The sequence below is a fragment of a genome, unplaced genomic scaffold (assembly GCF_019419815.1).
Source record: "Pyrus x bretschneideri cultivar Hongxiangsu unplaced genomic scaffold, Pyrus_bretschneideri_v1 Contig4, whole genome shotgun sequence".
NCBI lineage: Eukaryota > Viridiplantae > Streptophyta > Magnoliopsida > Rosales > Rosaceae > Pyrus > Pyrus x bretschneideri.
Genome location: NW_025999723.1, coordinates 9,349,320 through 9,362,728, shown reverse-complemented (window position 1 = coordinate 9,362,728; position 13,409 = coordinate 9,349,320). Strand labels below are relative to the sequence as shown.

The 13,409-nt window shown below is 32.4% G+C and overlaps 1 protein-coding gene across 1 annotated transcript; it reads right to left on the bottom strand.

Moving 5' to 3' along the window:
* Nucleotides 1-1,181: 1,181 nt before the first annotated feature.
* On the bottom strand, nt 1,182-5,044 carry LOC125468679 (anthranilate N-methyltransferase-like). Its single transcript, XM_048564874.1, has 4 exons — nt 4,605-5,044; nt 1,890-2,200; nt 1,696-1,760; nt 1,182-1,478 (listed from the first exon to the last, which is right to left on the bottom strand). Exons 1-4 carry the CDS (start codon nt 5,042-5,044, stop codon nt 1,182-1,184), a joined length of 1,113 nt encoding a protein of 370 aa, XP_048420831.1.
* Nucleotides 5,045-13,409: the final 8,365 nt, after the last annotated feature.

Here is a 13,409-nt window from a genome sequence, read left to right as displayed (position 1 = left end):
AGTAGAAGACTGTTGGCTTATGTGGGCTGATAGGGGGCACGGGTCAGGCCCTGCATATTGCTGGCCTTAGATTCACATAGGGAACCCAACCGAGGCTAGGTCCAGGACGGGGTAAGACTCAACCCAGTAGACAAAGCTGCGGGAAGCAGGCTGGGGCGCATGACACAGCCCAATGAGCTACGGGTTACTTCAAGTAGGCTTTAAACCATGGGACAACGGGCCAAGAAGGCTGCAGGCTTTCTTGGTTAGGCTTAAGGGACTTCGGGCGCTGTAGAGCTAAGCAGACTGAAGGCCTGGGTTGTCTGGGTCAGCGCAGCAAACCCACAGTCTGATGTTGTGTGATCCACTCGACTGGGCTTCAGGCCAACGATGGTCCATGGTGCCACGGTGGGTGCTGCAGCGGTGGTGCCGCACAGTGCCCAGTGCAAAAAAAACTTTTTTCAATATCCCTGGGGTTTAGGAAACCCTAAATTGCTTCTAATTTATTTTATATGCTTTGACTCACAATTCCACATAGCAATTTAATTGCGTAATGCGTGAAACAAATATATATTGACAAATATATGAACATTTACAATATAGATATCGTAAGGAAAATAAAAACATAGAGGGGTTCATGCATCATGGGAAATGTTTTCATGCTTCGTGGACGTTTCAAATATCTTCCTTTATTTTAAGTGTACTTGATTGATAGAAAACAAAGAGAAGCCTTTGAATTTTGTGGAAGATAGCCTCCTCCTACAATCTGTCGATTCCTCAGCTTTTATCAAGAGCGTGCTGATAATGTGTTATAGGCCTATCTGATCGAACTAATCCAGGGGATTAGAGAGAGAGAGGGGGCTGGCGGCAATTAGAGAGAAGAGAGACTGATTTAATTGTGAGGTGTGTTTGAGTCACCCCATTGTGCCTTTATTTATAGTAGTAGGATAGGCAAAAACTTTTCCCTTTAGGATTACAACTCTTAATAGGTAATCAACTCCTAATAGTAATATAAGATACATTCCTATATCTACTAAGATTTACACAATTACATTTCTATTCTAAATATGACTGCAATAACTCTTACTTTTTAGGATAGAAAATAAACTTCAGAAGAACAAAAAAAAAAAAAAAAAAAAAAAAAAAACACGATTGTCAATATCATAACCCAAAACTTCATTATTTTTTAAAAGCACTCTTGTCTACTTGTAGAATTCCATCACCCCAAAATTAGCGGCAAAACATTCAAATCTGATGCCACTAAATCCAGCACCAGTTGCCAGGGCCATGAATTCTTCTGGGCTCCTCTCCATCCCTCCCCCGGTTTGAGTCATCATATGCACATCAAATAGGGCGGTTACGCTCATAGGTAGGTCAGTTTCCGGCTTAATTGGGAGAAGTGCCTCCACCACAATCACTTTTCCATCGTCCGGAATTGCATTGTAACAAATTTTTAATAATTTTATGCAGTCTTCATCCTTCCAGCCATGAAGTATGAACTACAAAATAGTCCCAAAAAAATGGAATTATTAATTTCTATGCGCATTTTTTTATAGCAAATTATATATAGAAAAGTTTCAATTAATGAACATTTGATTTAGTGACTCTTTTTTTATTTTCATTGGAAGAAAGTTTTTTTGTATATAAGATAAAATAAATAGAAAATTTCCCAAACTTATATTATTACTTTGTTCATGTCAATAATTTAAAAATCACCTCCAGAAAAATGGCATCCCCATTCGGAATAGTTTCAAACATATCTCCTCCTACATGTTCCACTCCTGGAAAATAAATTAACTACAATGTTTATGATGGAAAAAACATGAATTCCAAATCATAGATTAAACAAAAATGGAAAACATAGAATCCAAATCATAGACCATTAGACTATAAATTTAATAAAATCATACCAGGATAAGATGGGGCATGTTTTATAACATGAGGCAAGTCAAAATTAATGCCCTTAATATGTGGATATTTAGAAGTGATTAGACTAATTGCTACTCCCAAATTACCACCAACATCAACAAGCTGCGTAACGTGCTCAAACCCTTTGTAGAGATCAAGAATCCTCTTCATAAGTATGGTGGTCCAGTTGAACATTCCCTTGTTGAACATTTTGTTAAACCTAGGGTCGACACCTGCGTACTTAAAAGCGTGCATGCCATGCGCTCTGTCAAATGGATTTTCTCCTTCAATAATTGCATCTTTCAGATGAGGCCTATAGATGTTCACTAAATTTGAGTTAGATAGCTACTGTTATGAGTAATGTTGTATTGTCAGATCCATATATATATATATATATATATATAGGCCCTTTAAGAGTAGGAATTTTCATTAAAAAAATGAGAATTAGTTGTGGGACTTACTCCACATCAAACTTTAACAATCTGAATCGTCTATTTTGTAAGTCTGGATTTATAGTTCATGATTAAAGTTTCCTCTGTGTGTGTGTTGTTGGACAAGGGGGCAAGTTGGATTGTAATTTTCGATTCTATCATTAAATTTCTAATCCAATGAATAAAACTTTCATGTAAAAAGTGAATGGAAATTGGAATGCATATTGAGATTCGAAAATTCGAAAATTATTAGGATTTTCCGAAAGTGTTCTAACTTATTTCAATAACAATTTCTGAAATATTCTATTTTATTTTATAGACATTTACTAAATTTATATATTTTGCAATCAACTTTAAAGTTTAATTTATCAAAAATACAAATTTTTATTTTTATCATGTTCATTCTTAGTTTTGGATACATTAATTTGATAGAAAATTATTTTTTGTTGGATTGCTAGTTGCCTCTCTGCTAGTGGCTACAATACCAATATGAAAGATACATGGTTTTGGAACATGTAAATTATCTTTGCTATAGCTTGCTAAATATTTTTCATAAGTAGATAATGGTATCAAATCACTCGAAGCTTTTTTATAGGTAAGCAATATATAGTTCTATCTGCATTATAAGTAGATAATCATATCATATTTTTATTTTTCCGTTCTTAACAATTATTTTATATTAGGTTTAAATTCTTTTTATCTCATCTTTTTCAACAAGAAGAAGAATTTTTACCTGTTTTTTAAGGTTTTCATCTTTTCCAACTATCTTTATTATAGATACATATTACATAACGCTGCTAAGTATTTTCTATAAATAGATAATGGTGTAAAGTGATTCAAATCTTTTAAGTAGGCGAATAATATTTTATATAGGTAGATAATTGTATCATCATTTTATTTTCTCAGTCGTAGATATATTATGGTTATATAATTTTTTTTTCTTTTTTTTCTTATCAAGAATTTTGCACCTGTTTGTAAGGTATTTTCATTATTTATTTGTAATTTTAGTATTTGACATTTTTGTTTAGATGTAGAAAATGTTACGTTGAGAGTGTGGGGCATGCAGGTATTATGAGAAAGCATGTGAGTGTGTTAAGATAATTTTTAATTGAAAAATTAAATGTAAAGTGTATTCAACAATATGTAGGTGTTAATAAAACAGTTCTTTCCGTTTAGATGTATTGCACTGCATGCACTGTTTGAGGTCGAAATTTAAAATAGTAAAAAGTTGATTAAAAAATTAGGGATCTCAATTAACTTCCATAATTTAATTAAGGGATAGGATGGGCATAAAATAAAAATTATAACATTGATTAACAAAGAAAATGAATGGGGTATTTCCATAATATTGTGAGTTGACTGGGTGTAATCAAAATGTCCCTTAATTTCATAGTGTTTCTTTATGTTTAATCTGACACTTATTTTTCATTAAAAAATCACACATACATATTAAAAATGATAAACATCTAAGTATACTACAAAATTAACGGAATGTATACACAAGTATGTACCAAATATTAATTAAGAAAGAACAATAGAGTAAAACCTCTCTACAAAACTAATTTTATAACTTTAGGGAGGTTATTACTGGATGGAGTTCTAGTTAAAAAAAAAAATATTATTTATTGTTTTATTTATCCTTAATTAATATTGTATTTCCTAAATAAGATTTAGTTGGGCGCCAAATATTTTGTTTTCTACATATTTTTGTACTCATAGACAATTATAATTATGTTGAGGGGTGTTTCCTTAAGATGAGATGAAGAAAAATTATAACTTCTTAGAATATGAAGCTTATTCCAATACATAATTAGTCCCAAGATAGGACCAAAATTTTTTATGACTTTAAGGAAATTATTCTATTAAAGAGTATTACTTTAGAAGGGTCTTACGGTATATTACATATATTGAATTGTTCAAGATATGAAAACTTATAAATTATAAATGAATTATGAATTATGTTCTGAAAATTCAGAGATAACTAGGATTGTTTTTTTTTTTTTTTTTTTTTTTTTTTTTTTTTTTTTCCTGAGAAGAGATAACTGCAATTTTGAATAATTTAAAAGTTTCAAATTTTAAAGTTTCGAATCGATCCAAAAATTTTGGAATGGAAATTGGTAACCTTATTTTTATCCGATCCTTCAACAAATATGGGACACATTCATGTATGTACGAAGCTCATGATCAACAAATCTGGGACACATTTTAATCCGCTTCATCCATACATGAAAATGCCCAATTTTCAAAATCTAATTGAGCAACAAGTATTGACTAAAAAAAACATACCAGCTTTCTAAGAAAACCTTGTCTTGAAACATAGCCAATACAGGGCCTAAGGAAACACCATCTACAGTAGTCACAAATTGCTTGGACACAGGGGTAAGGCTGTAGAGCCTTCGGAAACACTTGTCAACTTTACCGTTAACAACCGTGCAATCGAGGACAGAGTTGCTGGCCAGGACAGCTAGAATTCGATCTAGCATCATGGGTCCGTTAGGGGTCTTGGTGCCGATGTGAACTGCAATCTCAGATGAAGAGAGCTTGGCATTTAGACCCTCTTTTGCTATGATGTCAAAAACGCCTAGCTCAATCGCTGATTGCATGGAGAAAGACAGCACAGAAGAAACCACCAGCTGCAGTGCATGGCAATAGCTCTCTTCTTCTTTCCTTACTTCGTCATCAAGAGGAATGTTAGGAAGGCCTTTTGGTTCCTCTAGAGAAGCCATTGGATTAGTGCTTGTGCTTTTTTTTATTTTTTTTTTATCAAAGTTCTTGTGCATCTAGCTAAGCTGTCTACATTCATTTATATGCTAAAAATTCTTGGATTTACTAGGTTAAACTGTTCTCTTAATTTTATTGTTTATTTTTTTATTTTTGACTGAAATTCTAAAAAACGCTAAGCGTTAGTTGAGAGGTGGCCTAGACCCTAGCGCCTAAACATATTTAAATAAATTTATTAAATATATTTAATATTAGTGGATTAACAGTATGAAATGAAAGTACAAATTATTATAAGTCCACAACACTTATTAAATAATTTTCAATTATTTTGAATTTATAGTGAATTTAAAAGGAAAGGAAAATGGTTAAATATGTGTTATAATCTTACAGGCTTGTAGACTTTTAGGGTGAGGGATACTAGGCCACGTAAAAGGGCGATGGGACGCCACCATACTAATATTCAATATGTTAGGTTGTTAGCTGTCAAAATTTAGTGGAAGCAATTTGATAAAAAAATTAGAGTGGTCATTGGTTATGTTTATCACGTGGGTGGAAATTGAAAAGAGAAAATATTCACTAGACAAATGGTTTTGGTTTTAGTTTTCCTCTTCATACGAAAAGTCAATTTAATATTCAAACTTGCATGGTGTTCATACAATAATTTATAGTGCAAGTGACTTTTAGTTTCGTTGCTTAAGAGCATTTTATTTTGGCATAAAGTTCTGTATTCCCTCTCCTCGTAGTCTAATGGGGAATATTTTGTCAAAAAACATATAATAGTCTCTACTTTAGTGTCATTCAAAATTATTTCCCATTACATAATTTGACTATTCAAGGTATCCACGCCCAGAAACTCCCATTATAATAGTCTAATGTGCCTCATTTTTCAATTCGTTAATTAAACATATGTTCTTTTTAAGAATTTGATTAAGCATTTTTCCTACAATTTGATGATTAACTTCATTTCAAGAATCTAAAGCGGAACGGACAGAAACTTGCAAAAAACAGCTGCAAAATGCAACACACAGGAAGCCGCCACCAATTGCAAGAATCCAGGCCCAAACAGCAATGCACGCTCGAATCCAAGTAGAATGTAGATGCGTCACTTAGTACTACGGTCTAGTTGTATTTCTCTTCACTTGTAAGTGAAGGATCTTAGATTCGATTCTCGATTTGAACCAAATTATTGCTAGCTTATTATGAGGCTAAACACATTTTCTCTCCCTTAGTGTGTAGATATTATCGTTTGTTAAAAAAATAAAAAAGCAGAATGCAGACGCAACCAGCCTTGGATGAAACGAGTGAACCCTAGTCTGTCTTATAGAAAAAAATTCAAGGCTTCCTTGTGCAGGTTGCAAAATGCCCAAGAAAGAGAAAAAAATTGACGATCACATTGATTATGTGGTCCATTCTTGCCAGTATGGATATGAAAAATAAAATCCAAATGCAATGGGAAAATTTTATTTGAATATATATAACCTTTTTTTACACCCAACTTACTTTTTACATCTATATTAAAAAAAAATTAAACTATCAAAATCTTTTTAAACCTAAATTTACTTCCTAAACTACCCTCACAAATCCAATTCAAAATGTACTTTATCTTTACACCTATCCAAAACAAAACTAAATTGATTAAATGAAAACCTGTTATATGAAAGTTGAGAGTGCAGCATGGATGATCATGAACGGAGTAGTTATCCCCAACAGCACAGCTATCAAGAAAATTAAAATCAGAGAAAGGGAATACGCTTCGATTCGATCATATGTCCATCTATGCTTGCTATGCTGCATTCCATCCATGGTTTGTCGAGGATGGAATTGTCTATTTGATTGATGAAATGAAAACCGCGGTTGAGCATCCCAAAGTTGCTGGTGCTTTTAAGAAAATTTAGCTAGTGGCTTGATGATGGTTCTTTCTGAAAGGATTGTCCTAGGGGTACAGGGCAACCGGGCAGTGATGCAGGTGCGCTGTGATAGAAATTGGGTAGTTCACGTGATCGGAAACGGATGTCGTTTAGATTATCGATCACAATATAGTATGAAGAATATAAACAGAGAGTAAGTATGGAATTAAATGAATCTGATATGAAGGAATTTGACAAATATATAGAGATAGAAATAATCTTTCTAGAAGAGTTGTATTCTTTAGAGGAAGTTATAACTTTTCACGTTCAGATACAATTGTTCATATCCTTTTAAAGTTAATTAATTAAATAAATAGTTATATTATTTCCTTTTGTAATTAATTAACTTATTTCACTACAATTATATATATATATATATATATATATATATATATATATTAGCTAGTACACCAATGTTATGGTGTACTTTCACACATGTTACACATATTTTGAAAACCATGTTATCGTAATCATATTTCAACATCTCCCACTTGATTATGATGACATAAATGGTTTCCTATTCTGATTTGTTTATCAAGAGTATTACTCATAAACAAATTCAATGTAACATATGTGACTTATTTACTTGGTGCGCACCATTCAACTTTATCTGATAACATTTTACTCTTTAGTAAAATGGCATCATATCCAAGTGACTAAGAAAACAATTTGTACCCATTACAAATGATGACTTAGTCTCACACTATACGCCACAGTGTTATATAAATTATTTCTTGAAGCTTATAACGGATTTTACCTTCAAGACGATTTATTATAACCTGATTATCTCGCTAGTGCCCTCTATCTTTAACCGATCAATTACTAAAGACTAGATGGAGTCGCATCTATTTGTCTATATTTTAGGCGTCCTTGAACCCATACAACGATGCCCGCCACACGTCTCACACTACAACACATCTAGATGTTTTGCAAACCCATTGTAGTCACATGCTCTCTGATTTTTTCTAGAGACAATCCCTTGGTTATCGGATTAGTCACCATCTCTTCGGAGGGTATGTAGTCGACATTTACCTCTCCTCTCTCCACTATGTCTTGTATATAGTGATATTTAATATCAATGTCTTTTCCTTTGGAACTATTTGCTCCACTTTTTATCAGAAAGATGGCGGACTTATTATCACAAAACACATTGACGGGCTCTTTAGGTATACCTATATTTAAATTATCAATAAAGCATTTAGCTCATATTGCAGTACTTATCGATGTGCTATAAGATATATTTTCTTCTTCCATGGTAGACTTTGCAACACAATCCTGTTTCTTACTTAACCAAGAAACAGCCATTCCACCAGACAAGATAATGTTACCACTTGTTGACTTTCTATCATCCAGATCATTTAATCCGAAACAAAGTTTCATACCTTGAGTGCCTTTTAGATTTCTAATAATTCTCTTGACTGTCATCTAATGTTGTTGTCCAGGTTTGGATTGATATCCACTTACCAATCCAACTGTTTTGTGTTGGTTATAGCATACATCAAACTTCCAACTGTTTGGGCATACGAAACATTTTGCATATCAATGATGTCTTGCTTCGTTACCGGGCACATATTTTTGGAAAGCATCATTCCTTTACAAATAGGTGTACTAACTGGCTTACAATCTTTCATATTATGTCTTTTAGATATTTTATCTAGATAATTTTGTTGATCTAAATAGAGCGATTTGGCATCTCTATCCCTAGTAATTTTAATTCCTATAACATAAGATGCTTCTCCCATATCTTTCATTTCAAATTTGGATCCCAGATACGACTTATTCTTTTCAATCATATCTATGGAGTTACCTGCAAGTAAGATGTCATCTACATATAGTGACAACATACATAAATTATCTTGGCACTCCTAAGAGTAAACACAATGATCTAATGGATTTATTTTATAGCCCATTTCCATAATGGCTTGATGGAACTTTAAATACCATTATCTTGATGATTATTTAAGGTTATACAACGACTTTCTTTATTTGTAGACTTTGTTTTCATGTCCTTTGACATGATATCCTTTGGGTTGAATCATGTAGATATCTTCCCACAAATTTCAATTTAAGAATGATGTTTTGACATCTAATTCATGAAGTTCTAAATCTATTCTAGCAACAATTGCTATAAGAATCTGAATGGATGTAAACTTCGCAACTAGAGAGTAAGTGTTCACAAAATATATATTGGGTTTCTTAGTATAACCCTTAGCTACAAGTCAAGCCTTATACTTATCCAGGGTACCATCTGACTTGTACTTCTTACGAAGTACCTACTTACAACCGATGGGTTTTCTTCCATAAAGTAGATCAACCAATTCCCAAACTTCATTTTTCTTTATGGAATCTTCATTCATGGCTTGTTACCATTGTTCAGACTCAAAACTATCCATTGCTTCTTTATAATTCCTTGGGTCTAGATCTCCCATTAAATGATTTACCTTATCAAGATTAAAAACAAAGTGATCTTTCAATCCTCTAGATAGTTCCCTTTGTCTTTTACTTCCACTGATTTGATAATTTCTCCCACTATTTATATCTTCCATGATAATGTCATGATCATCATCCATGTGTATGTCATGATCGACATTATTATGATCACCCATGTTTACGTCTCCCACTTGATCATTGCTAGTGTCATGATCATGAGACAAGTCTAAAAATCAAGATGGATCTTGATCATCCGTAGGGGAATTTTCTTCTTCCAAAGATTCCAATTCTTGTATTGGATGAACCAAATCAGTAGTTTCAATAAAAGGCTTCAAAGGCTTCAAATTCTCCTCCTTTATCACTATTAATGGTCTTTATAGATCTTCCTAATTAGTTTTCTACTTCTGCCTTGAACTCTTTAAATTTGTCTAAGGCATCATTTTTATGCTTTAAGAAGTAGACATGTCCATAACGGGAATAATCATCAATGAAAGTCACAATATCTCATTCATCTATAGGTTTTAGTTCTCACTGGTCCACATAAATCTGTATGCATTATCTCAAGTAAATTTGTACAAGTCTAATGCAAAGAAAATGATTTTCGAGTCATTTTCCTTTAATACATGATTCACATGTATCAAAAATCTTGTGCATGTAATTGAGGCAGTATTCCATTTTTACTCATGCATATCATTTTCTTTTTCTTTATGTGACCTAAACGTAAATGCCATAAATATGACAAATTTTGAACAGTAAAGACAAAGGCATACTCGGAAGAAATACTTTCATTAATACAAGCTAAGTACATATCATCGACTCTTATTCTCCTTACATAAATATAACCCTTTTTCCCAATAGTTGTAGCATCATTCATGAACCTTGTCTCAAAACCTTTCTTTTCTAGGATAGAGACAGAAACAAGATTCCTCCTACTAATATTTGGTGCAAACAGAACATTTTTAAGCACGATGGTAATTTACTATTGTTAATCTTGCAATCTCCTTCACCCAAGATATTGACATAAGTATTGTTGCCCATGTAGAGACGATGTTCTCCTAGTGCTTTCTCCTTGAAGTTGATGAAGAAACTTTTGTCCTTGCATACATGACGAGTTGCTCTTGATTCTATCCACCATTGTCTTTGATCTTCAGCAATGAGTGTTTCAAAGATAGTCAAAATCAGTTCTTTAGGATTTTTGTTGTTCTTGCATTGTTTTGGACACTGGTACCTGTAGTGACCAGTCTCTCCACAATTGTAACATGCACTCTCCTTTCCTTTGAACTTGTTCTACTTGCAGTGTCTAAACTTTTTGAAGTTGAGGCATTTGTTACTACTATGTGGCCTGTGCATGTGTTGCTTGTTTTTATGAGAATCTTCCACTATGAGGAGGGTGGCTCTGCCTTGTCCAATGTCCCTTTTCCTATAATTTTTACGAACTTCTTCAATAGCCAACATTGCTAACAATGCATCCATCATTAATTCTACTTAACCATAAGTTATGGTAATTACATTTTCCCAAGAATTTTGGAGGCTACCAAGAAGAACACTAACTTGCATTTTGTCGAAAACTAGATGGCCAACATTGGCTAAGTCTTTTGCCATTACCTCCATTTTAGTAATGGGGTCTTTAGATATAAGCCCATGCAACCCTTATTTTCTTCACAAAAACCCATCTCATTTTAAATATTCAAATAAAATCCAAATTTGAGGTGGATTGCCATGTAAACAAATAAATACCTATTATTTTCACACTATTTACAATTGTGCCAAAACACTCTAATTATGTTAATGAATTTAATTATCCACCATAATTGTGGGAAATAAGTGCCTTATTATTATAAAATTATCTACTTTATACTTCTCTTACCATCATATGTTTCATTTCTTTTATTTGTTCAACAATCATTGTAGGTAAATTATTTTGCATGTATGTATTAGGCATATTTTGTTAAAATTATATATATGTGTGCAAATAATTTATCTATATATTTTTATGTAAAATAATATGTAATTAATTAATTAATTTGGAATCAATTGGCTAAAGATATTTATTTATTTTGTAGTAAATTATTTTTCATGTGATATTACATGTATACTAGCCACATTTTTTTATTATTACATCGAGTGTGCAATCAATCGATATTTTTTTATTTTGTAGGTAAATTATTTTGCATGTATCATTACATAATTTACTAGGAACTTATATTGTTATTGTATATATGTTGTGCAAAATAAGGTACAAAATATTGATAATGTTGAATAAAATAACTTTTTTTTTATTTGTAGGATATACTAATTTAATTGAATGAAATAATGTAAAATAAATGTAGATAATAAGTGAGAGACCCAAAGTAAGCGTTATTAGGTAATTTAGACATCCAAAAATACAAATTTTGCCAAGTCAAACTTAATTATGGATATTGCTTAGTTGGAGCCTAGTCATTGGGTTTTTGTTAGAGAAATTTACCATGATGGGTTTTAGTTAAAGAAAATTGAATTCCAAGGGGTGTACTCATATTTTCAGTTTTCGTAATATGGTCGACCATAGAATCAGTTTCTTCCATTTTTGTCTCATTGTATATCTCGAGCAATAACTGAATGTATGTTTGAGATTTGGGGCCATACTTCTTTTCAAGTACATCCATGATTTCTTTGGCCGAATCATATTCTTCATAGAGAGGTATTAATTTATCTTCCATGTAATTAATAATTGTGGCCTTAACCAACTCATCATATTGTACCCATTTATTATAAACTTGAGAAGACCTAAGGGGTCTTTCGTCCTTGACAGTGTACAAAGTCTTGTCATGGGTTAAACGATAAGTGATCATTCTCTTCCATATTCGATAATTAACATTGATCAACCTCTCTATTTTAAAAACTTCGGATTTAGAAGATTTAGTTGCCATAGCTCAAAAAATTACAGAATAAACACAATACTTAATACAAACTTAAATACAAATAGAAATACTACTAGTGTACTTTTAATTATTACAAGCCACAAATACTAAATGTTCTTAATAAATTACAGACTAAAAAATAAAATAAAATAAAAGATAGAAACTTAGTTATTTTTAGTAGCAGATACTGCACGCACTCACAGAGGCTTTGTTCAATCAGTGAAAGACGAGTAATTGTTCAAGTGATCACGTCGATAGAAGACTCGTGGATTTCTTGCTTGTCTATGATGCGAGAATTATACGCGCACAAATTAAACCCTCTTTTTGTCAATTGTAGTAAGTATGTAAGTAGGGATCGTTCTGGACCGGGGATTAGGAGGGATTGTTAATCACTTGGATTTGACTCAAAAACGTAAAAACACAAAATAAAACACTATACTAGACTCAAAGAATCCAAAACTAAACTTTAAAACACTAAGACAAACCAAAGACTCAAAATGAGTTTAAAAGCACAAACTAAATTGATTTCTAACTAAATTGAACAATAAAGTAAAGGGGGATTGAGTTTTGGACGAGATTAAACTAAATGCACAGATTCTAATTAAAACAGATTGTAAAAACGAAATTGATGAAATAAAATGATGAAAAACTAGTTAGAGGGTTCCTTATCCACACATGAATATATGCATATAATTTGATTCCCAGTTATGACTTCAACAAACGATGAATGACAATGCTCCAAGTTAATTAGGTCCGCTTAAATTAACTTTCAGATTTCCCTAGATTCATTGGATTGAATGGAATACGCATTACAACCAAATTATTCCTAATCAAAGTCCCTAACCATGGAATACGCATGATAGAGACATTCAACAAAGATCATTAAGTTCAACGGAAATCATAAACATCGACTAGGCATTCATAACTATGGAATACGCATGTTAATCCAGCCTAGGGTTTACTAAACACAATCGTGCCTAGCGATTTTTACTACTCATGAATATAAGTTCATAACGATTAGGTGAAATTCCCTTATATCCTAGCATCAAGTTTAGGCATGCAAATTAAGTGTCGACCCTCAACCCACATACATAACAAGTTCTTAATCAAAACAGAAAAGTAAACCACATCTA

What these genes read in the sequence shown, in the direction of transcription:
- LOC125468679 (XM_048564874.1), bottom strand. Translation starts at nt 5,044, where the DNA reads ATGGCTTCTCTAGAGGAACCAAAAGGCCTTCCTAACATTCCTCTTGAT. An exon ending in AAGGTTTTCTTAGAAAGCTG is followed by an intron (nt 2,201 to 4,604) that starts GTATGTTTTTTT and finishes GAACATCTATAG; the next exon opens with GCCTCATCTGAAAGATGCAA. An exon ending in GGGATGCCATTTTTCTGGAG is followed by an intron (nt 1,479 to 1,695) that starts GTGATTTTTAAA and finishes ACTATTTTGTAG; the next exon opens with TTCATACTTCATGGCTGGAA.